The sequence below is a fragment of the Thermoascus crustaceus genome, assembly GCF_041956765.1.
Source record: "Thermoascus crustaceus strain CBS 181.67 unplaced genomic scaffold VTN00scaffold_4, whole genome shotgun sequence".
NCBI lineage: Eukaryota > Fungi > Ascomycota > Eurotiomycetes > Eurotiales > Thermoascaceae > Thermoascus > Thermoascus crustaceus.
The window spans coordinates 2,438,297-2,464,753 of record NW_027192530.1 but is presented as its reverse complement, the minus strand read 5'-3'; the positions used below and the strand labels follow the sequence as shown (position 1 = coordinate 2,464,753).

General features: G+C 48.0%; 9 protein-coding genes across 9 annotated transcripts; 4 read left to right on the top strand and 5 right to left on the bottom strand.

Moving 5' to 3' along the window:
• Positions 1-216: 216 nt before the first annotated feature.
• On the bottom strand, positions 217-2,414 carry VTN00DRAFT_7463 (uncharacterized protein; the record flags this gene model as incomplete). The annotated part of the gene is made up of 3 exons (XM_069434213.1): positions 217-676; positions 732-2,226; positions 2,348-2,414. The coding sequence occupies 3 exons, from the start codon at positions 2,412-2,414 to the stop codon at positions 217-219; spliced, it is 2,022 nt and encodes a 673-aa protein (XP_069287517.1).
• An 809-nt stretch (positions 2,415-3,223) lies between these two features.
• VTN00DRAFT_7462 (uncharacterized protein) lies at positions 3,224-4,716 on the top strand (the record flags this gene model as incomplete). The annotated part of the gene is made up of 4 exons (XM_069434212.1): positions 3,224-3,758; positions 3,808-3,976; positions 4,029-4,256; positions 4,323-4,716. The coding sequence occupies 4 exons, from the start codon at positions 3,224-3,226 to the stop codon at positions 4,714-4,716; spliced, it is 1,326 nt and encodes a 441-aa protein (XP_069287516.1).
• A 419-nt stretch (positions 4,717-5,135) lies between these two features.
• VTN00DRAFT_7461 (uncharacterized protein) lies at positions 5,136-5,749 on the bottom strand (the record flags this gene model as incomplete). Its single annotated transcript, XM_069434211.1, has 4 exons — positions 5,136-5,226; positions 5,281-5,368; positions 5,418-5,489; positions 5,575-5,749. The coding sequence occupies 4 exons, from the start codon at positions 5,747-5,749 to the stop codon at positions 5,136-5,138; spliced, it is 426 nt and encodes a 141-aa protein (XP_069287515.1).
• Positions 5,750-6,496: 747 nt separating this feature from the next.
• Positions 6,497-7,080, top strand: VTN00DRAFT_7460 (uncharacterized protein; the record flags this gene model as incomplete). The annotated part of the gene is made up of 4 exons (XM_069434210.1): positions 6,497-6,549; positions 6,629-6,717; positions 6,770-6,973; positions 7,025-7,080. The coding sequence occupies 4 exons, from the start codon at positions 6,497-6,499 to the stop codon at positions 7,078-7,080; spliced, it is 402 nt and encodes a 133-aa protein (XP_069287514.1).
• Positions 7,081-7,622: 542 nt separating this feature from the next.
• VTN00DRAFT_7459 (uncharacterized protein) lies at positions 7,623-8,211 on the bottom strand (the record flags this gene model as incomplete). Its single annotated transcript, XM_069434208.1, has 5 exons — positions 7,623-7,654; positions 7,736-7,777; positions 7,843-7,921; positions 7,991-8,123; positions 8,192-8,211. 5 exons carry the CDS (start codon positions 8,209-8,211, stop codon positions 7,623-7,625), a joined length of 306 nt encoding a protein of 101 aa, XP_069287513.1.
• A 545-nt stretch (positions 8,212-8,756) lies between these two features.
• On the top strand, positions 8,757-10,748 carry VTN00DRAFT_7458 (uncharacterized protein; the record flags this gene model as incomplete). Its single annotated transcript, XM_069434207.1, has 11 exons — positions 8,757-8,944; positions 9,003-9,064; positions 9,119-9,190; positions 9,243-9,298; positions 9,372-9,707; positions 9,776-10,168; positions 10,224-10,283; positions 10,340-10,394; positions 10,451-10,518; positions 10,578-10,649; positions 10,704-10,748. The coding sequence occupies 11 exons, from the start codon at positions 8,757-8,759 to the stop codon at positions 10,746-10,748; spliced, it is 1,407 nt and encodes a 468-aa protein (XP_069287512.1).
• Positions 10,749-13,838: 3,090 nt separating this feature from the next.
• VTN00DRAFT_7457 (uncharacterized protein) lies at positions 13,839-15,385 on the bottom strand (the record flags this gene model as incomplete). The annotated part of the gene is made up of 6 exons (XM_069434206.1): positions 13,839-14,383; positions 14,435-14,619; positions 14,667-14,848; positions 14,900-14,999; positions 15,064-15,158; positions 15,227-15,385. 6 exons carry the CDS (start codon positions 15,383-15,385, stop codon positions 13,839-13,841), a joined length of 1,266 nt encoding a protein of 421 aa, XP_069287511.1.
• An 823-nt stretch (positions 15,386-16,208) lies between these two features.
• On the top strand, positions 16,209-20,182 carry VTN00DRAFT_7456 (uncharacterized protein; the record flags this gene model as incomplete). Its single annotated transcript, XM_069434205.1, has 4 exons — positions 16,209-16,640; positions 16,704-16,852; positions 16,901-19,888; positions 19,975-20,182. 4 exons carry the CDS (start codon positions 16,209-16,211, stop codon positions 20,180-20,182), a joined length of 3,777 nt encoding a protein of 1,258 aa, XP_069287510.1.
• A 102-nt stretch (positions 20,183-20,284) lies between these two features.
• Positions 20,285-23,650, bottom strand: VTN00DRAFT_7455 (uncharacterized protein; the record flags this gene model as incomplete). Its single annotated transcript, XM_069434204.1, has 1 exon — positions 20,285-23,650. The coding sequence occupies one exon, from the start codon at positions 23,648-23,650 to the stop codon at positions 20,285-20,287; it is 3,366 nt and encodes a 1,121-aa protein (XP_069287509.1).
• Between the last annotated feature and the right edge of the window lie 2,807 nt (positions 23,651-26,457).

The following is a 26,457-nucleotide window of genomic DNA, read 5'->3' as shown; positions in this document are numbered from 1 at the left end:
AAATAGATGGCTTTATTTTTGCCGAGCGGCGCATGCCACTATCCGACACTAATGCTTGAAGCATTTCACAGTGGCCTTTCCCTCGATCAAAACGAGATAATTAGGAATCGTGGATAGGTGCTTAGCTAAATAGGACCCGGGATGAGGGAGAAGCCGGCGCAGATTTCCCAACCTTGGGAGTGAGGACACCGCGTAGGAAATTATAATTGATCACACTCATCCTAGACCAGCTCTAGAGTTTTTCACAACATGTACAACAGGCTGCAATATTCCCTTATTGTTTGAAGCCCCGAGTGCAGTTCCAGTACTCCATCCCATCTTCTCCAGCATTGCTCTTCCCTTGTTTTCTGCACCTATCTCCGGCGCAGATGCACCGACAACATCCCCGTCCATGTAAGAGACAGCGGCATTACGTCGACCGCGACGGTTTTTGGCCGGCCTATTGGGACTTTTGTCATCCCAGGACGTGCCCATGGGACGATTGAACCGTCCTCTAGAAAAGACTTTTTCGATGTTGGAAATGGTTTTGCGCGTGTATTTGGGAGTGCGAGAAGTTTTATAGAGCATCGGAAATCTGGACGAGCCGTTGCCTCGCGATTGTGACTTTAGCAATACTGCGTTTGCAAGGTCATGGACCAATTTTCTGTCCTTCTTGCTCATCGGCGGCAGAGATAAACTGGAAAAGCATCAGTAGGCCAATGAAAACCACTCAGATAAAGGATTCCACGTACCTTTCAAATGGCGACAAAAGGAAAGTCCTTATTTCCATTTTTAGGTCGTCGGTGCTCATGCCATTAGAATATTTGGCTTTCATATCAACTTTCCCGGGTTTTCGGCCCAATAGACCTTGAGAACGGAGTTCTTCTCTCTGCTGCTTTTTGATCTTTTTCTTTCTTCGGTCGTTTTGCCATGTTCTCTCCAGTTCCAGCTCCAGCTCGCTGTCGGAGAGCTCGAGGTCCAAAGCTTTGCGCCTTCCTTTAGTTTTCTTCTTAAGACTTGGTCGGTTGAAATCCATGATATCAAAACCATAGTAAGGATCTTCCTCAAGAGAATCAGCAGAGGACGACACCAAAGCGGATTGTTTCTTGCGGAGAGATCTGCCCTTGCGTTTCGACTGCCCTGAACAACCTCCTCCAGAGTCTTCTCGATCCGACGTTCCATTGAGGAGAATTTCATCAAGGTCGAGATCTTCTTCAATTTTGTCCAATTCATCGTCTGTCGACGTGCTGATCGAGATTTCGCTGGAGTCGGAATAAACAGTGTCCAAGTTTTCGTTTTCATCGGATGTTGTTATTGGGTCATTGGCACCTGACAACGTCAAGGGCTCCTCCGGTCTCCAGCGTGTCCGACCTGCTGTCCTTCCCTTGCCAACTCCGGTTTGTAGAGGTAGCTCCTCCGAGACACTTGAATCATCTACAACGCTTGAATCGCCAGAACATGATATGATATCATCATGGATTTCATCCACAAGACGAGCCGCTCCTTCAGTGCAATCATAGTCTTGGTCCATATTTTGTATATAATCGGCCATAATCTCGGCTTCGTCTGCAGCCTTTCGGCTTCTCCTTTTGCGTCTCGGCGGTTTTATGTCCATATCACTCACCTCAACCGTGGGATGCATCTCGACAATACGGTTGGACGCAGGAAACGAATTAATCGACTGCGTGGTCGGTGGTGGTGTTTGTCTGAGGCTGTTGACGGACGCTGGCGATGGCTCTCGAGCAGGTCCGTAATCTGGCTCATCTCGGAGTGTCGGGCTGCTCATGATGCTTTGATTCTCCGTACTATGAGCGCTCGGAGCATGTTGAGGCGGGTCATTTACACAAAAGGGTCGGTTTCTGGTGTTATTTCTTCCAGGAAAAACTACCTCGTCTTCACTGGAATCCTCTGTGGCGGACGAATGGAGGCGGGGAACAGGGTCCGCAAAGCCAGTGTCTGCAATAGTACTCTCACCACGCGAGTCGATCAAAAAAGGGCTGTCGCTGGTGCTTTCTGTGCCCCTTGGCATATCTTCTAGGCCATTCATGGCTGACTCTTTCGTTGAAACCAGCTCTCGAATGTCCCAGTTTCCTTCTTGGAAAGTAGAGTCATCAGACTCGTTAAGCCGCATGTCGCCAGCGCTCACAAAGTTGATTTTATTGTGACGAAGACTGGTATTTGACCACCAAAGACTATGCCGTTCAGTGTTCCGTGCCTCTTGTTGCATTGTAAGGTTTTGTGAGAGAACTTGGACGGTCAATCAAGTCAGCATACAATTCTTTTTGGACAGACACGCAAGGGCTCGCTTGGATCGGCATGATGAAAGTAGTTTTGGCTTGAGGTGAGCCCATATTGAAGTGTAACACACCTGGTGCAGCTCTGGCAGCATGTTTCTGCTGTCTGGGGCGTCCCTTTGTCTTTCCTGAGCGAGCCATATGAGGATGACTGGTTTGCGATGGTCTGAGTATTCACCCCTCTGCGCTTTCTGTGACAGAATGGCAAGCGCGCGTTGAGACTGAGATAGCCGCAGGTGCTTAAGATTTCTGGTAGAGGAGGAAGTGTGGGTTAAATTTCGTGCGGCTGGTCTGTTGCAGGGTTCCAATGACCCTTTTGCTTAGATGAAGATGCTCTGTGTTGTCTGTATGGATTACAGTGAATACTTGTGGCCGCTGAAAGACAAGGGTAGGGATTGCTTGAGGGAGCTGACGCCACTGCAGGAAAGCGGTGGGCACTGGAGACCCAGCGTCGTTTGAATCTCTTGGGTGGGAAAGTAAAGCGGCACCCCACCAGGATGAGAGAGGGACATGGCTATCAGTTGTCGCAACAGCTTCTACCTGGGTTTCCAGTCCTGTGTCTACTGCGAGTTCTCTAGCGTAGGGCCCTTTCATTACTGAGCGTATGATCATTGTAGTAATAGTTGCAGTCCGTCCACATTCTTGGAACACTTGCTTGGCAACCTGGGCAGGTGATGACGTTCTGTCCGGCGAGCCTTCTGATCCTTCGAGTGACTAGATGCCTCTGCAGGTGCTGCGATTCTACTTTGTTCCTGGGAGGAGGATCTTGCTAGGTACTTGCCCTTGCTTCGGGTGTATGTGCCTTTTCGTGTCTGCGCTCTTCTGTGGTTGCTGCAGGCCTCTTAAATCCCGATTGAGGTCCAAGCTACGTGAATATATATATCTTATCCTTCGGTGTCCAAGCTTCCCCGCACCTAGCACCCATGACATCCACTTATTGCAAACCAGACATGAACAACATCGACCTAGGCAGATACAAACGTATCGTACAGTGCTTCTGGGACCCAGAACCTAGGAATGACGAGGAGCCTGATTCGCCGATATGGTGCTTGGGCAGGGAATATCATTCCCGGCCAGTCGTTGAGGCTATTGCTGCAAACCACCACGACGCAAACAGCACAGTACAAGCTCCAGAGTCGCAGTCTTCAGCAGAGAGGCAGCTGTTACCACCTCGGGCGAAGAGTGGGTTGAGAGAGTCGCTTACCCCAAAGGCTACGGTGTCAAACGAGGGCGGCGACTATGGGTGGCCGGATGCCTTTCTTGACGACTTCGAATCCAAAATATGGCTCACCTACCGGTCTAATTTCCCCATAATTCCCAAATCTGATGATCCTAATGCACCATTGTCGATGACGTTGGGCGTGCGCCTGAGGAGCCAGCTTGTGGATTCACAGGGATTCACCTCAGACACAGGATGGGGGTGCATGATACGTTCCGGCCAAAGCCTCCTGGCTAATGCATTGTCTATTTTATGGTTGGGTCGCGGTACGAAACATCCTACATATCTTTATGTGACTTACTGATGATCTCTCAGACTGGCGTCGAGGGGATCGAGCCGAGGAAGAAAGCAGATTGTTGTCACTGTTCGCAGACCATCCCGAGGCTCCATTCTCAATACATCGATTTGTCAAGTACGGTGCCTCGTCATGCGGCAAATACCCTGGCGAGTGGTTCGGGCCCTCAGCAACTGCTAGGTGTATACAGTATGTATCGGTCTTAAATGGGTCCAAAGTACAATGCTGACAGATGAAAAAGGGCATTATCAAATGAGTGCAAGGATGCAGGGTTGAACGTCTACATTACAAACGATAGCTCGGATGTGTACGAAGACAAGTTTAGGACAATTGCCTACAACGAATCCGGGCAAATTAACCCGACTCTAATCCTGCTAGGAATCAGGCTGGGGATCGATCGTGTCACTCCCGTGTATTGGGAAAGCCTCAAAGCCGCTCTACAATACCCCCAGTCTGTGGGTATCGCAGGGTAAGTTCTGTTGAGCGTGTCACAAACCATGCCAGAAGAACGCTCGGTGTTGACTTCCATGCACAGAGGACGGCCGTCGGCATCCCATTACTTTATTGGAGTCCAGGGCTCATATTTCTTTTACCTTGATCCTCACCACACTCGAGCCGCCTTGCCGTATCATGACATTGGTGACGTGTATTCCGAGGAAGAACTTGACTCATACCACACCCGCCGACTCAGAAGGCTTCATATCAAAGATATGGATCCGAGCATGTTGATTGGATTCCTTATCAGGGATGAACACGATTGGGACGACTGGAAAAGACGGGTTTCGTCAGTTGAAGGAAAGCCCATTGTTCACATTTCCAAAACCGAGTTATTGTTTGGACCTGGTCAAGAGCGCGAGGGAGCATTAGACGAAGTTGAAGCGTTGGATGACGATGAGAGCGACGCAATAGTACACACACCCTCCGCTTAACCATCACCGCCTCAATAAAAATCAACATATTGGTCGACACGCAGGACTACCTCTAGATTATTTTGTAGGACATAGAACACAAAGCATAGCGTAATGGGACTCACTTTGTGACATAGTATACTAAAATGAGTTTTCGAAACGCTATATCCACTGGTAAATGACGTGCACTAAAGCAGCCTTTATTGAGCTCTAGCAGGGGTGTAACTGCGCAACCAACCCCAGATTCGAGTTATGTTACACCGCGTTCACCTCAAGAATTGCAACCGTAAACACATTCGGCCCAAGGAAAAAAAACAGCCATCCCATGACACATTAGAAAAAATCCCACGAACACCCGTTAACCCACCGCCTCAGAGCCACGGTAGACCATGAGGTAGCAAAAAAGACAATCCTGGGAATAATAGAACAAAAAAAGAAGCTTATTTCGCGGAAGAAGAGTACTTGGTAACAGCCTTTGTACCCTCCGACACGGCGTGCTTGGCCAGTTCACCCGGCAAGATGAGCCTCACACTACGCACACGTTAGTACCATTTGTTTATTGGTAATGAAGGACGGAAGACGTACGAGGTCTGGATTTCTCGAGAAGAGATAGTAGACTTCTTGTTGTAGGCAGCGAGTTTCGAAGCTTCGGTAGCCACGCGCTCAAAGATGTCTAAAATAATCAGTCTCGATTCAAACTTTCAAGAGCTCGGAAAACATACCGTTGACGAAGGAGTTCAGGATCGACATGGCGCGAGTAGAGATACCAGTGTCAGGGTGGACCTGCTTGAGAACTAAAGGATGGGTCAGTCATCTGACCAATGCAGAAATAATAACAAAATACATTAGACGCGAAAAACGCGTCTCAATACCGCATACCTTTGTAGATGTACGAGGAGTAAGTCTCCTTCCTGGTCTTGCCACGCTTCTTCTTGTCACCAGCAGCGGCAGCCGCAGTCTTCTTGCCAGCCTCCTTCTTCTCAGCTGGAGCCTTGCCGCCGGCAGGAGCCTTGCCGCCAGTGCTGGGCTTCTTCTCAGCAGCTTTGGGAGGCATCTTGTTCGTGTCGGAGCTGAAAAAAATAAAGATTCGAAATTATCAAGGTCACAAGATACCAAAGGGAGACGGAGATGAAGGCGATTATTTGGAAGGTGTTTGGACGCGAATGCGGATGGAGATGGAATAGGGAGGTGAAGGAGAAAGAAGGACGCGGTGGGTGAGGGGGGCGCCGTTCTTATAGCAGTCCGCGAAAGCGCCGGTTGATCCTGAGGTGTGCAACAGAGGTAGAATTTCGATACGGTAACGGTTTTGTATGATCCGTATGATTAGCGAGGCGCGGACGCGTTAAATGGCATGCGGGGCGTGGAGGATCACGCCAAGAGATATGTAATGGGCGGTACAGGCCTATGGTACGACACTTGACCTGATCTGGCAGACCACCGTGGCCGGCTCGCGCAGCCCGTGACCGACCACAACAGACACGGCCAGCGCAGCTGGCACGCCAACCTCCCCTGCCCTCAGCCAGAAGATGGCGCCCGCGTCTGATCTCGCTTATGATTGGCTCCCCCTCTTAAGCGAGAGGTTGATCTGGAGGGCTGCTCTTAGACCCAACGTCACCCTCGCCGCGTTCTTATAAATGTCCTCTGTTCCCTCCACGCTGCCACTTTCGCGTTTCTTTACTTTCTTTCATTCACCACATCATCATTGCCCCACGCTATCGCGACAACCTCCAAGTCTCAGGACTTTCGAGCTTACGCGAAATCTACCTTTTTTGATACCAAATCAACAACTTAATCATCCAAAATGACTGGGGGCAAGTCCGGAGGCAAGGCTAGTGGCAGCAAGAACGCGCAGTCGTATGTGACATCCCACCAGTATCCAAATCCGAGATTTGGATGCATTTTCACTGATCTTATACTGACATCACTGTTCTAGGCGTTCGTCTAAGGCTGGTCTTGCGTTCCCTGTCGGTCGTGTTCACCGCCTTCTCCGCAAGGGCAACTACGCTCAGCGTGTCGGTGCTGGTATGCGTCCTCTCAAATCGCACGATAGAATTATCGCTGACTTCTATACAAGGTGCCCCTGTTTACCTCGCTGCTGTCCTGGAGTACCTCGCAGCTGAAATCCTGGAATTGGCTGGCAACGCCGCTCGTGACAACAAGAAGACCCGTATCATTCCTCGCCACCTCCAGCTTGCTATCCGCAACGACGAGGAGCTGAACAAGCTGCTTGGCCACGTCACTATTGCTCAGGGTGGTGTCTTGCCTAACATTCATCAGAGTAAGTGGACTTTGCAGCCTGTACCGCAGACCATTGCTAACGTTGTTCTAGACCTTCTTCCTAAGAAGACTCCCAAGAGCGGAAAGAACCCGAGCCAGGAGCTGTAGGATGTTTTTCTTTGTCTGTTTTTGTTCGGCGTGGGTTGGTTCACTTTTGACGCGATAATGGGGTTCTGGACTGGGCACGTTTACGGCTCTTGCTTTTATTTCATGGTTGTACATTATGTCTACGGACATGGAATGATACTGGCAACTTACAGAGGGATTTTCATCAGCTTTCGGGTCTTGAAGGCATTAATGGTGAATAGTTCGCCTGGAATTTAACATCCTTCTGGAGACTACCTAAGTTTATTCGTAGATCATACAAGGGCTGGGGTAATCTTTGTTCCGCAAGTAGTAGTTAACATCATTGACATTGACGTCTCGAGACTGACCATTAGTGGAGGTGCACTTCTGAGATTCAAAATGTTTTTGATCGCTGCTGTGTCTGGCTATCGCTCTATTTACAACGATGGTACATTGTAAAACTGGTATATTGTAAAATCATGTTTTATGGTCTACTGACAAACCCAGCCCAATTCTCAATAGTTATCCTTATTACGCAGCTACACTCCTACTGGAGCCTCGATTCACGATAGCTCTTGTATCCATCAATGCGCCTCTGCACGTTGTTCCGGTGCATCTGTACTGTATGTGAGGAGCCCAGTTCGACATCAAGGTTTAGAAAAGGGGGGAGGGTTCGGGAGTTCTTCTGTTAACATACATGGCAGTCGACGAGCAGGGAGATTTCTCTCATATTTAGAACCTTCAAAGAGGTCAATAGACGCTTCAAAAGTAGTAGAGGGAAGGGAAAAAAAGAAGGACCCGTACCGCCAGGGGCTGTAGGTGCCCGGTAGGGATCGGGATGCTTCCAGGTCTCCAACAACTTTTCCGTTTCTCGAAACAGGACCTAACGCAAATACAGATCAACAAGAGGCAGGGGAAATAATAACTATAATTAAGTGTGATGTTTATATACCTTTTGCTGGCGAGGGTCGCGGACGTCTTTGTTTGCGTCGAACAGAGATCTGATATACACCGCCTGGCCACGCCAAATGTGCCTGTGGACAGCCCAATCAAGGGCAAGCTTCAGGGATCGTCGATACAAAGATCTGAGCAACCGATTAGATTAGATTATCATCTCGTTGCGTATATCCTCTTGGAGAGAAAACCAACGTACGCCACGGGGTTGACCGCCATGGTGGAGGCAAGGCTGGTTGGCTAAAGATGGCTCGGCTCCGTTCCCAGAAGTAACAAACACGGTAGGAACCTGGAAGACAGCGTGTGTGAACCGACGGAGTTATTAATCCCTATTAGGAACAGGGAGCCACTTGTTGTTGCTGTTTCAGCTGGCGTTCAAGTAGTGCTGGCGCGCGGTGCCATCGAGGAGTTGCGAGTGGAGGAGGACTAGTGCCAATCGGGCTTTTGTCGGTTCCCGTAGCCGTCCGGCTTCCCTTTGCGGCGTAATGTTGCGCCCAACCAGGGCTGTGTGATTTGCCGGGCGCAAGGAATTTCTGAGGGAAATCCCGGTTCACTCGGCCCGCGCCAGAGCTCTTCGCTCCGATTAATGCTTTCCAGCCTTGAGATCCTGCTACGAGTTCCGTCACCACTGTTCTTTCGTCACTTCGCGACAAGAGTTTGTCGTGCAAGGAACTGAGTCAATTCCTTCATTTCTTCTGCATTCCATTCTTCTCTTTGCATTGACGGGTTGCTGTCTGTCGTCTCTATTGCTGAAACCGCAAAACATGGCTTCTCGCTTACCTTTTTGCCGCCGGCCTGAGCAGCAGTTAATAACTGTTGCACGGGCGGCTCAGAGATCTCGCAGTCTGCAGCTGGGATCGCCGAGAAAGTTGTCGTCACTTGCTCTCCATAAGCGTGGCAGTCCATCCACCCGCCATGTTTCGAGTCCTCTCCGTGTTTCTGCACTGTCAGGGTGAGAGTTCACTCGCCTGCGGCTATATTGTGCTTATTTGCTGATCCTGTAGCGATAGTGTGCACGGTAACGTCCAGCCAAGCCTGATTTCGTTCGGAGGTTGCCAATTTAGAAGCTATGGTAACCAACCCTCGAGGGAGCGCCAGTCACCGAAGTTTGCTGATCATACAACAGCGGATACCATCGTTAAAGTCCCCGAAATGGCAGAGTCCATTACGGAAGGTACTCTGAAGCAATTTTCGAAACGTATGTCTCTCGCATGGCTATTCTCACTTGTATCCCACTTACAATGTTGCAGAGATCGGAGACTATGTCGAGCGGGATGAGGAGATTGCAACAATTGAGACAGATAAGGTGAGCATCAGTCTACGAGGACCTGATCGCAGGAGAAAAGAGCAAGTATTGATGTCGTTTCATGTTATTTTAGATTGACGTCTCCGTCAACGCTCCAGAGGCTGGTACGATCAAGGAATTTCTGGTTAACGAAGAAGATACCGTCACCGTCGGACAAGAACTCGTCAAGCTAGAGCTAGGTGGAGCGCCACCAGCAAAAGAGGAGGCTGGCCAAAAGGTCAAGGAACCGGCGCCTGTTGAAAAGCCACAGCCGTCTGAACCGGGGCAGCCAAAGGCTAAAGAACCACAGGCGGAGGCTCCCAAGCCTGCCCCAGAGCAGCCAAAGGCTCCCCAGAAGCAGCCGGAACAGCCTAAACCCCAGGCCGCCCCTAGTGGTCAGACCGTACTTGGAAGCCGTGAGGAGCGTAGGGTATGCGCCCTTTGATCTGCTTATCCTTCAGATTGTTCCCTTTTACGCTAATCCATCTTTTGTTTCAGGTGAAAATGAACCGTATGCGCTTGCGCATAGCAGAACGCCTCAAGCAGTCCCAGAATACAGCGGCTTCCCTTACGACCTTCAATGAAGTCGACATGTCGTCGCTCATGGAATTCCGAAAGCTCTACAAGGATGATGTGTTGAAGAAGACGGGCGTTAAACTCGGGTTCATGAGCGCCTTCTCTCGCGCTTGTGTTCTGGCTATGAAGGAGATCCCTGCTGTCAATGCGTCGATTGAGGGACCAAATGGTGGCGACACGATTGTGTACAGAGACTACGTGGACATCAGTGTGGCTGTTGCAACGGAAAAGGGTCTTGTCACGCCTGTGGTCCGTAACGCGGAGACAATGGATCTGGTTGGTATTGAAAAGGCCATTGCCGACCTCGGAAAGAAGGTAATGAATATCCCCGTCTGGTTCTACCTTCCATGGAGCTAATATCTTGGTACAGGCCCGTGACAACAAGTTGACGATCGAGGATATGGCCGGTGGTACATTTACTATTAGCAACGTATGTTAAACCCAGTCTCGCTATTACGCGTCGGGAATTGCTAAATTGCGTCGCAGGGTGGTGTTTTCGGATCCCTTATGGGTACTCCGATTATCAACCTTCCACAGACAGGTGAGCGCACTTATTCCATGTATAACAATTGAATCAATGTTTCTGACTCTGGTTAGCCGTTCTCGGTCTGCATGCTATCAAAGACAGGCCCGTTGCGGTCAACGGAAAAGTAGAGATTAGGCCCGTATGTTTTGCCCCACGCGTGTAAACCTTTTGTGAAGAGTCTACTCATGCTTGGGACAGATGATGTATCTTGCTCTGACGTATGACCACCGTCTTCTTGATGGAAGGGAGGCTGTTACTTTCCTTGTCAAGGTATGTTAATACATTGCATATTTTGGATGTTTGATACTGACTGTTTTTTTCTAGGTGAAGGAGTACATTGAAGACCCCCGACGCATGTTGTTGGGCTAGATGGCCTAACGTGTGTGCATGCGTGCTACATTGCCATAGCTTCATGGGCCTGACAAGCCATTTTCGGCAACCGTCAAGAGGCTAGCTTGTTGTAGATTATTGTCATTTCCCAATTTAATCATCGTTCCATCAAAACATTTATGTGTCTGAAAAGAGGGCTTTGGGTGTCCACCATTTGTAGAAAACGCGGCAAAAACTGGGGTCCTTGGGGGAGACGTTGCTATTACCTTTAGGTACAGTACTGGGTAGGTAGACACGTAACTGTTTTACCATTATTATTACCAATCAACGAGTTGTTTCTCTATAGTAGTTAGTATATCCGCATATTCAAAATTATATGCTAGCAGCTCAGCCTTCAGGGGGTAGCACTAAGTACTGCCATCAACATCAGTCCATATTATGTTTGGTGTCACGGGGTCCCTGCGGTATCATGAGATTATCAGAATTTTGATGCCTCTGGATGTTATTTCAAGACCTAGGATTTGCGGATTATTTTCTAGACCGTCTAGGCATATATATGTACAGTAGGTTGCCATATCTTTCGGCACCCCCTCCCCCCTGTCCAAGCTACCTTCATTGCCGCTCTTGCTATATCTTGATTTTGGCTGGCTTTGCCTAGGGTCTGTGACCTATCATAGTGTGAAGGTACCCTCCAGTGGCTTTGAAGTCATGTGGTTATAGAATAGCAATCCGCCAAGCCATTAAGTTGCAGGGGAGGGGTGACGAAGGATATGACACAGTACTGTAGCCTCATAATTCGGGCTAAGGAATATGGTACGAGCGGGAACTGGATCAACCAGAAACTGAGTGTGACATCTCATAAGGCAAGAAAATGACATCGGCGTCACAAACAGATAAATAAGACACATGTAGTTGATATGGCCGACTCTTGACATATCATACTTTATTAATGGAACATTCTGGTATATCACAGTAAATCGGTGGTGCCGAATTTTATAGGATGCTAGTTGTGGCTCAACCGATCGACTCACTTTTTTTTTTAGTTCACCCCTTGAGATTCCCAATAGGGGAGATCATGACAGCAGAAACGTGGAAGCTTGATAGCTGGATGTTTCTTAACATATTTGCAGCTAGAAGGTCGTACCGTGTCGAACATCTGACAATTAAGAGTGCATTGTAAACAAAGGTCAGGGCTGTCAAGTCCAGTAGCCAACGCGTTTCTTTAAATTCTCGGTTTCCGTACGGCTCAGTTCACCTAGTTGGCCCCTTTCAAGCTGAAGTAGCACAGGAACATCCAGTTTTTCAATGAGATGTGTCAGAAAATCAATTATCATTCCTTCAAATTGGAAAATTGGAAAGGCATTCGAAAGATTTTGAAGGTGAATGTTGTGAGAAACTCCGCTCTCCGGCCGTAGGCGATCCATGTACTCAGCTCGTTTTTTCCACCAAATTGATACATTGTCGATGGCATCTGCACAAGATGTAAAGTGGACTTCTGGGTCAGCGTGTGGGAGTGTGATCTGTCTCTTCGACGAATTGGTCTCTGGGATCGCATCATCAATACCCTTCGGACCCCAAGCAAAGGCTTCATTTATGATTTCTGGAGACAGGTTTCCAAAAATGTGATACTGCTCCAAGCAAGCCTGCATCATAAATTGAGCAGCAAGTTCCATTGACATTTCATCCGATAAGATCGGAGCGGCAATGGCGCACAGAGCCATGAACTCGGGAATGATATCTAGAAGGGATATAATTTTGTCGCGATCGCGGATCTGGTTCCCCGGCGGGATTTTCAGCTGTAAGAGCATCGTATGATAGTTTTCTGCGAGAACTGAATGATCCACCTGCAGCGCCTGGAAACTAGTCCATGAATTATCTTCAAATAGTTTCTTGTCTTCGTTGTTAGTCATCCATTCCATCGCATTTTGTCTGTTCTTTTCCCGCCAGAGGTTTAGCTCAGCTACATCTCTGCTCCATACTAAATCGAAATGTCGATGAAAGAATAGACTGGCAAATGTGATAAGCTGTAGCTTTGCCTCTAAGTCTCTTGTGATGAGATTTTTAGAGTGATGTGCTGATGAAATGGATTTGAAGGCTGCACCAATTATGTTAGCTGGCTTCTGAGGCTTGCTCTTAAAGAAAACTCAGAGGGACTATGATACTTACTATCAAACAACAAAAAAAGGCCTTCAACATCCCAAGACTGTGCCTGGCCATGTCTCTCTGCTATGCGAGCTTTCAACGTTGCATTGACGGCAGTGCAAACAAGGTAGTCTAAGATCATGATGTCAACTTCAAATTGAGTGTCTGGATTGGCACGACTATCTGTCTCCATCATGAGGCTAGTGTGGTTGCCGGGAGACTTGACCGAGAGTGTGTAGTTGTACAAACCATATGGATGGTGGCTTGCAATTTGCAAAATGCGGTGGTTCTAATCGGCAGGGTCTAAGCAGTGCCTTGCTAACTCAAGTTGGGATGAGGGAACAGTCCCCGTGCCGAGTGGACCTCACCAACATGCCTACTGCTAAGGCACCCAAATGGTCACTAGTCACTGGGGCGGTAATAATTGAGTTCGCCCATGGGCGCTTTTCTCCACAGTTCGTACATTACTGTTACGGTCGGAGCCGGAAATCCGAGCCTGGTCACTGTTCAGTATGTGCGGAGTACTCCATGAGTCCATAGTCGACCTCTGGCAGGATATCAGGTCAGACTGAACTACCTGGTTTACTGTACTGTATATACCTCATACATATAACCTCACTCACTATACCCCGTAAAGGACAACAGACATGGAAAAGATGTGCTCATATGTGCCTCCCACAATGGGTATCATCGTTTATCCATCTGGGATGAATTTGCTATACAAACCATGTTGTTGCAAGGACCTCCAGGGTCTTAAATTGAGCTCAAGACACCTGAATTCTATCACCAGACATGAAGATGAGAACTATGCTAAGCCTACTTCTAGGGTTGTTGCTGTCCCTTTCCGTATAGGATTCTCACGGTCCTACACGACCTCCTGGCCATGGTAATCTCGGGTATAAGCGCATCAAATTTCAATGTCTTCTTACGTTCTCTGTGCCCCAAACGTAGGATGACTCGGGGAGCGGTGAACTTTCTGACATCTACCTACAACAAGTCACCTATCAGGTCTGCAATGATGTTCTTGCGCGCCAACATGCGGACCCATAATTGCACCGCAGGGCCGTAATCATGCCTTCTGCCTGCAGCATAGTCATCATCCGCTCGATGAAATTGCAGTTCTTCTGCGATCGATTCTCTTATTTTCCGTTGGCAAGTGACGAGTTTCTGGCGGTGTGCAGTCAACTCGTTTAATGTGCATGTTCGGTACTCCTCCCACTCGTTATCGGGTATTGTAGCTCGATCAATATCATCCTGAGTCAGACCTAGAGAATCGTCGGGCCCAAGAATGACATGTTCGAGAGCATCTGTATCAACTGGAGTATCTGAACCGACCTTTTCGATGCCACCCAGACGTTCGTTTACCTTTCCAAGAGATTTCACGTTGAGTGCCAGTTCCTTTCTGAAATCAAGAATAGGGTCTCTGACAAGACCTAGAATGGAGAATTCAATCTGATCCTCCTCGTATTCTGCCATTCTGGAAAGAATATCTGGCTTTACTAGATCCAACCAATTGTCTACGGAACATTGTCCTTTAGTAAAAATCAGTAACAAGTCAGAAACAGGCTAGCAAGGGGCCTTACCGAGTCCTTGGGGCTGACGTTCCAAGCCATCAAATTTCCAGACTCTCCCCATGGCTGGAACGAATGCAATGAAATGGAAGCCAGCTTCTGTGTCGTTGTAATCTTGACTCTTCTTGGCTAATCTCGACCTTTTAGACGTCGCCTCGTTTTTGAGCTGCAGGTCTGAATTGAGCATATCCATTTTACTGCGTAGACGTCAGTTATGTTGCAGAACAGAGGGCGAAAAAAATACCGTGCAAATGAATTGTGGATTCGTTTTACAAACTCGAAGTTGTTGATGGCGTCTCCTCGCAATGCTGGTGTGAACGGTATCGTGAAATCTTTGAAGCGTTGGAGGTTCTCGCCAAGATCAATTCCTTCTATATTATTAACAATGTTCAGCAGCGCGACACTGGCGCAGGCATTATTGGCTGTCTATACAGATCTGTCAGTTCACGGGATCACGAGAGAGCGGGGAAGACAGACTTGATTTGCGAACCAGAGCCCCTCAGGACAGCTCGCTTCTTGCTTATCGGGATCATCCTCTCGCCAGCGAAATAGGAATATCAAGCCATAGACAGGCTTACTGTTTGTAAAGCAGAGAAACTAGTCAGAACTCAGGCCAATGGAAAGGGGTACAGCCAACATACTGTAGGAATGCCATCATTTCTTCATCCAAGGACACCACTTCTTGAACTTTCACGCCCTTGACACCAAACTCGCGCAGCATAACATTGAACAGGGCCTCGTTGCAATGGTGAGCTTAATATCCTCTCATTGAAGCATAAGTCGCCTTAGAATCAGCTTCCTTACCGGTTCCGATTCGATTTCACAGAAGCCATTCCATTTGTCTCTATCGGATCTCGTGGCTGGCACCAGTGGATTGTTAGGGAATATCTTTCCATTTTTGTCGTCTGTATCTGTTATTTCAGAGCGACTGTCCAGACGCCTTCTTTTCGCACGTTGCGCCATGCTGATGAAGCTATCGCCGCCCAGGGACGTACTGGACAGTCCAAGTTAAAACCGGGTATGCGCTAATACACTCTTCCTGTGCTTATAGAAGTTGCATTGACGGCAATTTTTGAAACAGCACAAGCCTAAAAAAAATCGGCTTTCAGTCAGGATGGTAGTGTTCGAAGGTCGGTGCTTCCGTCAGGAGCTAGTTCGCTGAATGGTCCTCAAGCCTTTTTTGTCACACCACATCAATAGAAATTATTCACTTTGCGGTAAGACCCACTACCACGGTAGGGGAGCTTAGTTTCTCCCAAGCAAGCTTCTCCAGAAGCGCATAGCGAGCCTGCAGTGCTATGTTTTAAGTGACTTTTTGTCGGTTTGATTATTTATGTTACTACCTAAGTAGCGAGGGCATCTCAATTGCTGCACTTAGCGCGGACCCGTTCTGCGGAGTAGCAGAAAAAGCCAAGCTGCATGATTGGCGAAAGTTCGTGTTAGACGCGGATCGGATCCACGCTCTTCATCCGCGACACGTCTTAGAAGTTACAATAGCTTTTGACAACATAAATTTGTTGATAATTCTTCTTATCTGGCCCTTTGGCATCTTGCCATTATCGCTGAAACGTATCCTAACGGCTGAGCGCAGAAGCTCTGCTGTTCTTTGTCCCCCCCTTCCAATTCATTCTCATTCATCGAGAGACCGTGGTATGTCGGTGTAGAAGAACGAGCCGCACAAATTCTCAAGGAAAGGGCCTCTCTTGACATCTGACAAGCTCAGTCATCGTCAGTTTTCTTTTCGAATATTTGCGCCCGGCCTTTATATTTGTGGCCACAGCATGAGATGAGCGGCACTCCTCGACTTCGGTCTGCCTTCCCTCAGACTCCCCAGAAAAATCAGAAAACCAGAGAGCAGAATGATACCCCCATAAGGGTCAAGCCGGAAACGTTCAAAGAGGTGAAATCGCCTCAGAGCCGCCCAAAGGCCGCGGGAGCTCCGCTGATCCCTGTCGAAGTCATTGACGCCCCATCGCAGAGGCTCTATGTGGTGGCCTTCTATCTCGCACTCAACGCTTGGCGTATATTTCAGTCCTGGGCAGCATCCGATGAGTTGGACTCAACATGGTTATTTTTGAAGTGGGTTGTGATCGATGGTGTCTTTCTTTTTGGACTCCAGGCATTGAGGATACCATGGCTGGAATGGGCCTTCCCGACGACTCTGGCCGTGTTCTTGCTCCACGTTGTTGCCAACGTGTTTCTGATGTTTCGCATACCAGTGCGTGCCATTCTCCTTTATTCCCTTATGGCTGGACTGTGACCCTTTGCTAACACCGAACAGCTTCCGGTAGGAACATGGATTGGTGGTTTGATCAAGATAGCATATGACAGGGAACTCGCTATATCGGAACGTAGGGTCAAGCCTGCAGACATTCTTCACAATTCTTCTCTGATATTGGGGAAGCAGATTATCCATATTTTACCAGAAGGGTGAGTGGACTAGAGGGATCAGGTTACTTCAATTGCTGACTATGCTAGATCTGCAACGTTGAACCCAGATCGACTTCCATTTTGTATAGATTCTCAGAAACCCACGGTCGCATTGCCGATCCGTGTCAACCAAACAAACCCTATTTTGATAGAGCTTCTACGTTACGATCTGAGCGGTGGTCAGAATGAGACCATCACAATATCATCAAAGCAAGCAAAACAGTTGAAACGTCAAGCAGACAAGAGACATCATAGCTCAGATGCTGCGACCCATCGTGATCTACTTTTCCCCGTCCGGAAGACTGGTATCTATCGGCTCCAAAGGGTGGTGGACGAGTCGAAGCTCGAAGTGCGGATGCGGCCGTCAGATACTCTCATTGTATCCTGCCCGAAAGCTGTGATCAAAAATTCCGATTCCCATAAATGCAAAGGAGAACTGTCGGACCTCACCTTGGAAGTCGAGGGGACGCCTCCTTTGAAGATAAAATACAGCCGCAAAGTGAATCAGCTTGACCGTGGGTTTTCTTTCCAGAATATTCAACCAGAGAACTTGCGTTCTCCCTTATTAAACCAGAAATATAACGGTCTTCTGGTGAACCGAGACGCAATAGACGTCACCTGGGCACAGAGCCAGAAGATTGAAGTGCCGTTGAACGAATCTTTGAACACCGGCGGAGATTGGCTTTATGCAATCGAAGAGGTCCATGATGCCTGTGGAAACATCGCGAATTACTCGAATCTAGACGAAATAGATCGTCCTTTGACAAAATCGCCATTGCCGCAATGGCACCAGTTCTCCGTTCACGAACGGCCGCGCTCCTCACTCACTGGGTGCAATGCCCAGCATTTCTTGGAAGTTGCGAAAGACGATACCATAGAACTTCCTATACGTTTTCACCCGGCTGGACAGTCATATGACGGTGACGGGCCTTTCACGATAACGTATTCGTTCACTGGTCAAGACGCAGATATCGGTGATCAGGCCCCTTCCAAAGTTCGGCAGGTCTCACTCAAGACTTTGGACCACAGACCTCGAATCAAGGAGCCAGGATGGTATACTCTCGATGCGGTATCCAGTCAATTTTGCTCAGGGGAGATTTTGGAGCCCTCTTCCTGTTTCCTACACAACCCCCCCGAGCCTGAAATGACGGTCAGATACGAGAAGATCTTTGATAAATGCGCGAATAACTCCGTTGGCCTTCTTGTTGATCTGGATCTAATTGGCTCACCACCGTTCCGTATCCGATATAATATTGAGCATTCGAAGGGCGTTGAGACTCGCTCCCAAACCATCGAAGGATTACGTGGCCAGCTTGACTTCACTCCATCTGAAGCTGGTTATTATCGGTACCGCTTCTTGGACATAGCTGACAGTATATACGAGCCTCGGTCTTTGAAAGACAAGGTTCCCATCCTGGAACAGGATGTGAAACCTCCAGCGTCTGCCCAAATTCTTGGAGCCCAGGAAGTACGCAAAGCTTGTTTTGGTGAGCCAATCTCTGTAGACGTCTCCTTTGTCGGAGAAGCACCTTGGACTTTGCAATACGAACTTGTTCACAACGGCAAAAAGTCCAAGCATGCGCTCGAAAGCGAGAGTGAAATGGCTACCATTGTGACCGAAAGATTCTTTAGCGGAGGAGAATACACTCTTGCATTGACAAATGTGAAAGACAAGTCGAACTGCAAGCGAATCCTCAAGGAAAGCCTCAAAATAGAGGTTCGGTCAAAGAAGCCACATGTTTCCTTCGGTCAGATTGACAAGAAGAGGAGCATTCTTGCGTTAGAGGATTCCAAAATTGAACTTCCTCTCAGATTAAGTGGCGAGGCACCGTGGACGGTAAAATACAAAAATATCGACACCAGCCCGTCACCCATTATTGAAAAGATGTTGTGGGAGGAAAATAGCGTGGTAGGAGTTGAGCAACAGGGTCGGTATGAGCTGATTGAGGTAGTCGATGCTACTTGTCCCGGTTCAGTCGATGAATCAGCCAAGCAATTTGAAGTGTCTTGGATTTCACGCCCCAAAATCACTGCCGTGGATGGATCTCCGGTCGAGGGAACCGGCCTAATTGCGAAACGTGAGGTGTGCGAGGGCGACGATGATAGTCTAGAGCTCAAATTCTCTGGAACACCCCCGTACAGCGTCAAATATGAGCAACAGCGGAAGAGTGAAACTGGGCTATCTTCTGTCAAGGTCCAAAATCTTAAGACTGCGCTCAATTTGGCGTCGGTGGAGATGGACACTTCTGAAGCCGGTCATTACACATATAAATTCACGGAGCTCAGCGATAGTCTTTACGATCACGATCCACGGAGATATAGCCCGCTCATTGTCACGCAGCAAGTCAATCCCCTTCCGTCTGCTCGGTTTGATTCTCCAGGCCATATCTATGGCTTCTGCAAGGAAGAGATCAACGGTGATGAATTCATACCAATAACTCTTGAGGGAGTCCCTCCATTTTCGTTGGAGATAGCTATAAAACATCACTCGAGTTCCAAACCAGAAACGGTCATCATACCTAATATCGGTTCCAATCAGCATAATCTTCCGATTCCGCGTCGTCATCTCGATTTGGGTCAGCACGTTATCAGCATCCACAAAGTCCGGGATGCGCGTGGATGCCAGCGGATCACCGAATATGATGCCTCCTCAGTTAGGGTCGCTGTATCCGACGTTCCTACGATCATACCACTTGAATCTCAGGTCGATTACTGTGTTGGAGAACGAATATCCTTCTCGCTCTCCGGACACGCTCCGTTTGAAGTCTTCTATACATTTGATGGTGTCCAGAGAAAGGCCACTTCCCAGACGACGAACTTCCGACGAATTGCGGAGAAGCCTGGCGAATTTACTATAACCGCTGTGAGCGATGGAGCTAGCGGAAAGTGCAAAGCTCACAAAAACATCACAAAGGTCATTCATGAGATGCCAAGTGTTAAGATTAGCCAAGGCCAAGTTTCAGTCGTTGATATCCACGAAGGGGGAGAAGCTGAGATCAACTTCGAGTTTTGGGGAACGCCACCATTCGAGTTTACGTGAGTTCCATTTTGTTCTTTTATTTTTCTCGAGGAGACGTTGCTGTATTCTTCGTCGTATATATTTATGCTAACTTGCTCTTAAGGTACACCCGAAGCTCCAATGCTCGAAAAGGAGAGAGGTCTGAAATACTCGATATCAAGCATGACATATCTTACGAGCACAAGAAGACCATCAGAGCTTCTGACGAAGGGACGTATGAAGTTGTCGCAATCAAAGACAAGTTCTGCTCGTTTTCTACGCAGAAGCCGGTAGGAAAAACTGGTAGGGCCGGTAAAACGTCGCAAAATTAGGGAAGGTGGAAGTTACGTGTAGAATACGCTTCAATGTACGACATTTTGAGATTAGCATAGCTAAGGCGTTAGATGAGTGGTCATTATATCCAAGTGAACTTATTATATACCGCTGCCACCATGATTATGAACCCGGACGCTCTCAACCATTGCACCTCCTAGCCTGGCAATCTCGTTTAAGATGGCGAGATTATTAATCGTCACATCATCTCGGGAACCTTTCGATTCGATGGCAGGTCCTGGGGAGGTCGAGTAGGCCATTTTCAGGTTCCAGCGTTTAGGCGTTACCATCTGCGGGTTCCAAAGGCCTGCAACCACGTTACAGTGCTCGTCCCCGTGGAAAAGCAGCATGCTGTGGCCGTAGGACGCCTGCAGCTCTTGAACAAACGATCTGATAGCTGTAGACGCTGCAAGTCTGTCTTTGACATTTCCATCGTGTAAGTTTTTGAACCTTGACACGGCAGTGGACTGTCGGCTTGCCATGTGTTTCGGACTGAGATGGATGAGGAAATCGTAGGGTGCGAGCGATGAGCGGAAGATATCAGTCGCGTCAAGATCAGCTCCTTTCTCCCTCAGCAATTTCACCGCTACCTTTGCCAGATTGGATATCCGAGCCGCGACAACCTTCGGCGGCATCTCATACTGCGTCCAGGTCACTCCATCTTGGTCAATATTTGAGGCTGCAAATAAGGCCACTGTGTTCATTGCCGGGTCAATACTTCGCCAGGCCGCAAACCGAGTTTTGATCCCTTCAAGCTCCTCTGGAGTCAATCCTCCACCGAAATCCACGATCAGCGGTTCCTGCTGCCAGTCCCATCGGGAAAGGAAGTGAAGGGTCCGCAGAAAACCGGCCATGACACTTGAAGGTGGTTCCCAGGGATACGGGTGGACGAAAGCTCGTGTGGTGAGTAGCTCGACAAATTCTTCATTTATATAAGGGGCAAAAAGGTGAGAGTTGAACCAATGTTTCATGAGGCGTATAGTAGGCGACAGCAGAGGAAAACGGGTGCAGAGTGTACGGATTGCTTGCGTGAAGCGAGGGCCTTGAACGAAAAGCCGTTTGTACACAGCCAGCGCATACGCGATCTCTTCCCTGGCACGAGCACCAAGCTCCTTATTCTTCAACTGACGTTCAAGCAAAGTTTGCTCCCGGTCGTGATGGATCCTGAGGCGGAAAACAACCTGAGACGTGTGAACAATGTCAAGGAAAGCATTATTGAGAATCCTGCTCGATTCATTTTCCAAGCCCACTCGACATGAGGAAACTTCACCGGAAGATTCCAGCATATCCCCTATCTTGACAAGAAACGCCATCTTCGTTGTCTGTATAGCAGCGATATCATCCGGCCATCGTGCAGAACTCTCAAACTGAAGAACGACATCGACCGGCTCATTTGGAATTCGGCCTTCAAGTCGACCTGGAAGTGCTGTGTATCGAAGAAATGGACTGGCCGGGGAAAGTTGTCTTACAGTAAGAGGAACTCCTTCCATTTCCTGGAAGGATCGTTCAAGAGACTGGAAAGCGTCGGTGATAAGCTGGAATTCTCCATTGGGGTGCGACAAAGCATAAGTCCAATTACACAGTGTTTGGTCATACTCGTCACCGATAGACCTGACAGCGTTTTCGGGAATTTTGAAATGACGGCTCAGTATGTAGGTCACTATCTGCCGCACAACTGACGGTGCAGTTTGCTGATCAGACCATACTAAGCTCTCAAGGATGCTCCCATCTTTAAAACGCCGTAACTCGGCCTTCTCGCCCCAGAAGGCCCGAAAAGATGCAGCCTCCTCCTTCTGTTCGGCAGACGGCCCGTGGTCAACAACACGCCCAGCATTCTCAGCGTCTAGGAGAAGCCCCACGATGATATCTTTGTCGATCTTCTCCGTCGGAGGGCGTGATTTGACTGACCATGGTTCGACAGACGGACCCGAGAGAAAGATAAGTCTGACCCTGTTTCCAAGTGCTCTTGAGAGAACATGATAAACAGCAGATCGATAGCGGAGAGTTCGGAGCACACCCCGAGCGTGCGGTGGAGAGGTAAGATAGAGGAGCCGATCGAATCTTAGCATAGGATCGTTCACTTTAACGATGAAGACTTTGTCGAAGTTATCGTAGCGCGACTCGTTTAACATCTTCAGAGTTACGGCGGCTTCATGGCGGAGAAGACTGTAAGACCATGGCGTCATCTTATAGAGGATATTTAATCCTCTCTTTCCATCATAAATCACTGGCCCGCCAGGGGGAAATGAGAGGCCGCTGGCAGAAAATACCAACGGTTTTGTTAGATCCCTTCCAGAGAGAAATTGCATGGTCGCTTTGAAGATCTGGTAGCTGCTGTAAGACGGCAGTAAAATAGGTTTTCCATTTGGCCCACCACCCTCAAATAGAAGGGCCATGAGAATAGCCCATTCAAAGCTGCCGAACCCCCCCGCCTGGAACGAAGTCCCAAATCCTCGTTGCCGGAGCCATGTCCGCCCAAGGATACAAGCATCCCTAAATGAGTCACATTTCTGGATAACTGAATAGAGATACTTATGGTATAGTGATACCGTGGCTTCAGATCGGAGAGTGGCATTGTAAAATGGTGTCGGTTCTTCAGCAACGTCTCCCCACTCACCGACAATACCTTGCCGTATGTTGTTCTTTATCGGCAACGTTTTCGCTGTCGGAAAGATAGTATGATCAACCGCGGTGATGATACGGATCCGCGGCCTGGAGCGCCCCAGATCACTATTCCCATTATCATCACTGGGCTCTAACACAATTAAGGGCCGTAGACTGTCCCCATCCTGGAGATCAAATTTCATTCCCAACTTTAGGTCCTTCGTGTCTTTTATTCCCGCCGCAATACAAGCAATGTAGAAAGCTCTTTTGTGAAAGTATCTGTAGTTCACATAGTCTTTTTCTTGGAAGAGGGAAGCCGGCATTGTGACTGCTAGATCAATTGTATAAGGGTCTGCTGTTCTCATCCCAGTTCTAAGGGCAAAGCTTCCCACGACATTGATGCTTGTCGGCTTGGCATATGCCATAGCATATTTTGTATCTTTCCCCGGACGCGGTTCTGGAAAGGGTACAACAATACCATGCGAATCCCGCATTTCCTTCTCTGCTTCCAGAGCAGACTTCGGCGGCCGATCGGGGATGCATTCAATAATATTCTTCAGCTTGTGCAGAGTCTCGTTCACTCGAGCCACTTGCTTATCATAGTTCGGTCTCAATTCAGTGAGCAGCTCATCCGTCTGTAGTTTGAAGAAACTCGACTTGTACAGTCCGCTGGCGAGAGCAAGCTCGGCAGACCTGTCAGTCCTTGTGCGCTCAGTCGTATCATTCATCGACACTACCCGATGCACGCCACCTGCTTTCGCATTGTGAAAACCGTTCATTCCATTCGGGCCCGTGTCGACATGTTCGGTATGGTCATTCTCCGAAGGACTAAGTTTCCTTTTTTTCGCAGTGTGAGACGACATTGTCAGATGGATGGTTGAGAAAAACCGGGGACTGTGACTTAAAGAGACGCCAAGAAAAGATGTCCAGGTGGAACGATGTGGTGATGTCGAGGGAAAAAATAATAAAGAGTATCTGATTCTGCGGTGATCACGGCTCTGAAGAATCGGGAAAAATTTCGGTCACGCCGATCTCCGACTAGAGGGGAAGCGTACTTTACAGTTACGGGGCTTCCCCGTACGACATAGGTCACGTGGCGAGTCAAGCGCGGCGTCCAGACAATTATTCTAGAATCCTTAGTGGTCTATATATGCTGCCTCATGCATATGTTCTTTGGGATCCAGAAAAAGTTCACCTTGGAATGTCGCTTTGGAATGCGTATTTATCTACAGTGGTAATGTAATCCACGGTCGAGCGGTCCGTACGACCGAGCGGTCCATTTTTCATGCAACCACGAAAAATTTGAAGCTTTTCAACCACGGAAATAAAATTCAATCAGCCTAACTAATAGTGAAATATAAAGCTATTTACTAGGGCAGCTCCTTATAGTATATCCAACTATCCCACAGCCACTGCAGCACGTCATCAAGGCATAGGTGTAGGTTCATCAGGCTGCTCATTAAACTGTGTATCAAGCTGCTGAACAAGATTTTGGCCTTCCTGTACAGACAATAGAGTATTATTTCCTATAGCAGCTCGCCTTCTTGCTTTTTTTTTATTTTTTACTCATTTTCTGCATGTAGAGTCTTGATTTCATCCTGAAGAAGATTCATATTCATAGCCATTTGAGCAGCCTTCTCTAGATAATGAATGAGATATTGGACTGCTAGATAGCTTTCTTATACCAAGACTTTTCTGCAAGCTGCGAACTTTGTGATCCAATTGATGAGTATTCTAAGGTGTTTGAAAAGCAGAAGATATTAAGCCTTCAGCTAGTAGTGGTGGTGTCAGTGTCTGAAGTTGAAATGTAATTTTTGTAAGAACCCATTCTTGATCAAGCAGTTTAAGGCCTGCTCCTGCAAAACCACTGCATATATTAGCTGAATTAAACACTTCAGTGCGTGCAGGTGGATATAGAGATAGAAAGTCTTCTTTATCAATATGATTGTCGCCAGTGTAACGGCGGGCCTAAGACTTCTTAGGCGGAGGCTCGTTGGGTTTATCTCAAGGACAGAAAGCAAGAGAAAGAGATAGATGAATAGGCCGTTACTAGCAATGTTGCTATCAAGATTGCTATTTGAGTTGACCACGGGGTTCTAATCCCGATGGTTAAGGAGCGTCTTATATACATGCTGAGTTCTGCCCGGAAATACCTATCCAATGGATCATGACTATGGATCATGAGAATGGATCATGGAGGTGGATCGTAGACGATCCAGTATGGTCACATGACTTCCCCTCGTCAGCCTTGTCAGTGATCTCTAGGCTGTGCCGTAACAGAAGCTTTCTGTAGTATCTGTACACACATTTAAGCAGGCCAAAAACACCAACATCAAGAGGTTGCAGGAGGTGAGAGGCATATACAGGCATGCAGAGACAGATAATTGAATTCTGCTTGCAGAAACTATCAAATTCAGCAGTTAGATGGCTACTATGGCCATCAAGAATAAGCAACCGCTTGTCACGGAGTGGCTCCTAGGGAGCATTCTAGGAGCCAAACCGCTGCGCTACCGGCAAAAGACTAGGATACGAAGCCAACGGCTTCGTATTGCTCTCGCTTATATAGCTTCTTGCCACACCGTCACATCACCCCCGCCTTACCCAGGTGCTGCCCCCAGCACCTCCAGGTCTTGGCAGCCAGGCATGTCCATAGGCGCCTCGGGAAGCCACATAAGCTAGCCCCCAGGGATCACAAAGGCACCCCGTCAGCCGCAAGGTCTAGCTGGCATCTGTCAATCCCTGAAAAGGGTGAGGTGCACTTATGCTCAGTCCGATTCGAACCCCCGACCGGTTGGCTTCGTATCATGTCACGGAGTGGCTCCTAGGGAGCATTCACAACCAGCGAAGGCCTATTTCATCTGTTGTCCAGCCATTCTTGCTAGTTGCAATCCACCAGTCTTTGGAAAGTGCAGATTCTTGATCCCAGGCGGCCTGTTGATTTGTTGCCTTGAGTATAATCACTGATGGTATATGCACTCCTTTTGAGCTCACAGTTTCAATGATAGTAACCCATTCACAGTTTCCCTGGATAACTCTTCTAGGTGTCTCACTGTGTTCTACTGCAGTAATAATGTTAGAAGTAGAGCAGAGGCCCATTGCAAAGCCAGTTTCATCAAAATTCCAGATATCATCTTCATGTATGCCATGTTCCTGAATAGCTGCATATACAGTGTGAAACTATGGTATTATAACTTTTGGATCCTCCTGCCTAGCACATTGATATGTAATTTGACAATTATATCATATACATAGCTGACAATGACATTTGACAAAACTATAGGCCCAATTGATACCAAGAACTGCAGTAGATGTTTGAAGTCGCTTGTGGAGTAGTATCTGCGCCATTCCACACAGAAACTCTGGTCTAATTGGAAATCCTTGTTTATCTGCTTCTAGCAATTGTTTCAGAAGAACTTCTTCTTCAATAGCTTGCAATTTATGGCTGTTGGTGCATGTTTCTGATTGTGGACAGATTCCTTTGAGTTGTCTAAGAAGAGTTGTTTTGGGTACTCCAAATATCTCAGCAGCTCTTGTTTTTGATCGAACTTTTTTATCTTTAGAGGCAGATATAGCCATTTGAAGTCAATTCTCCTGAGAAATAGGCATTTTGTATGGTAGTGTTGAAAAGAGACGCGTAGAAAGATGAATATATTAAATAAATGGGGTGCGC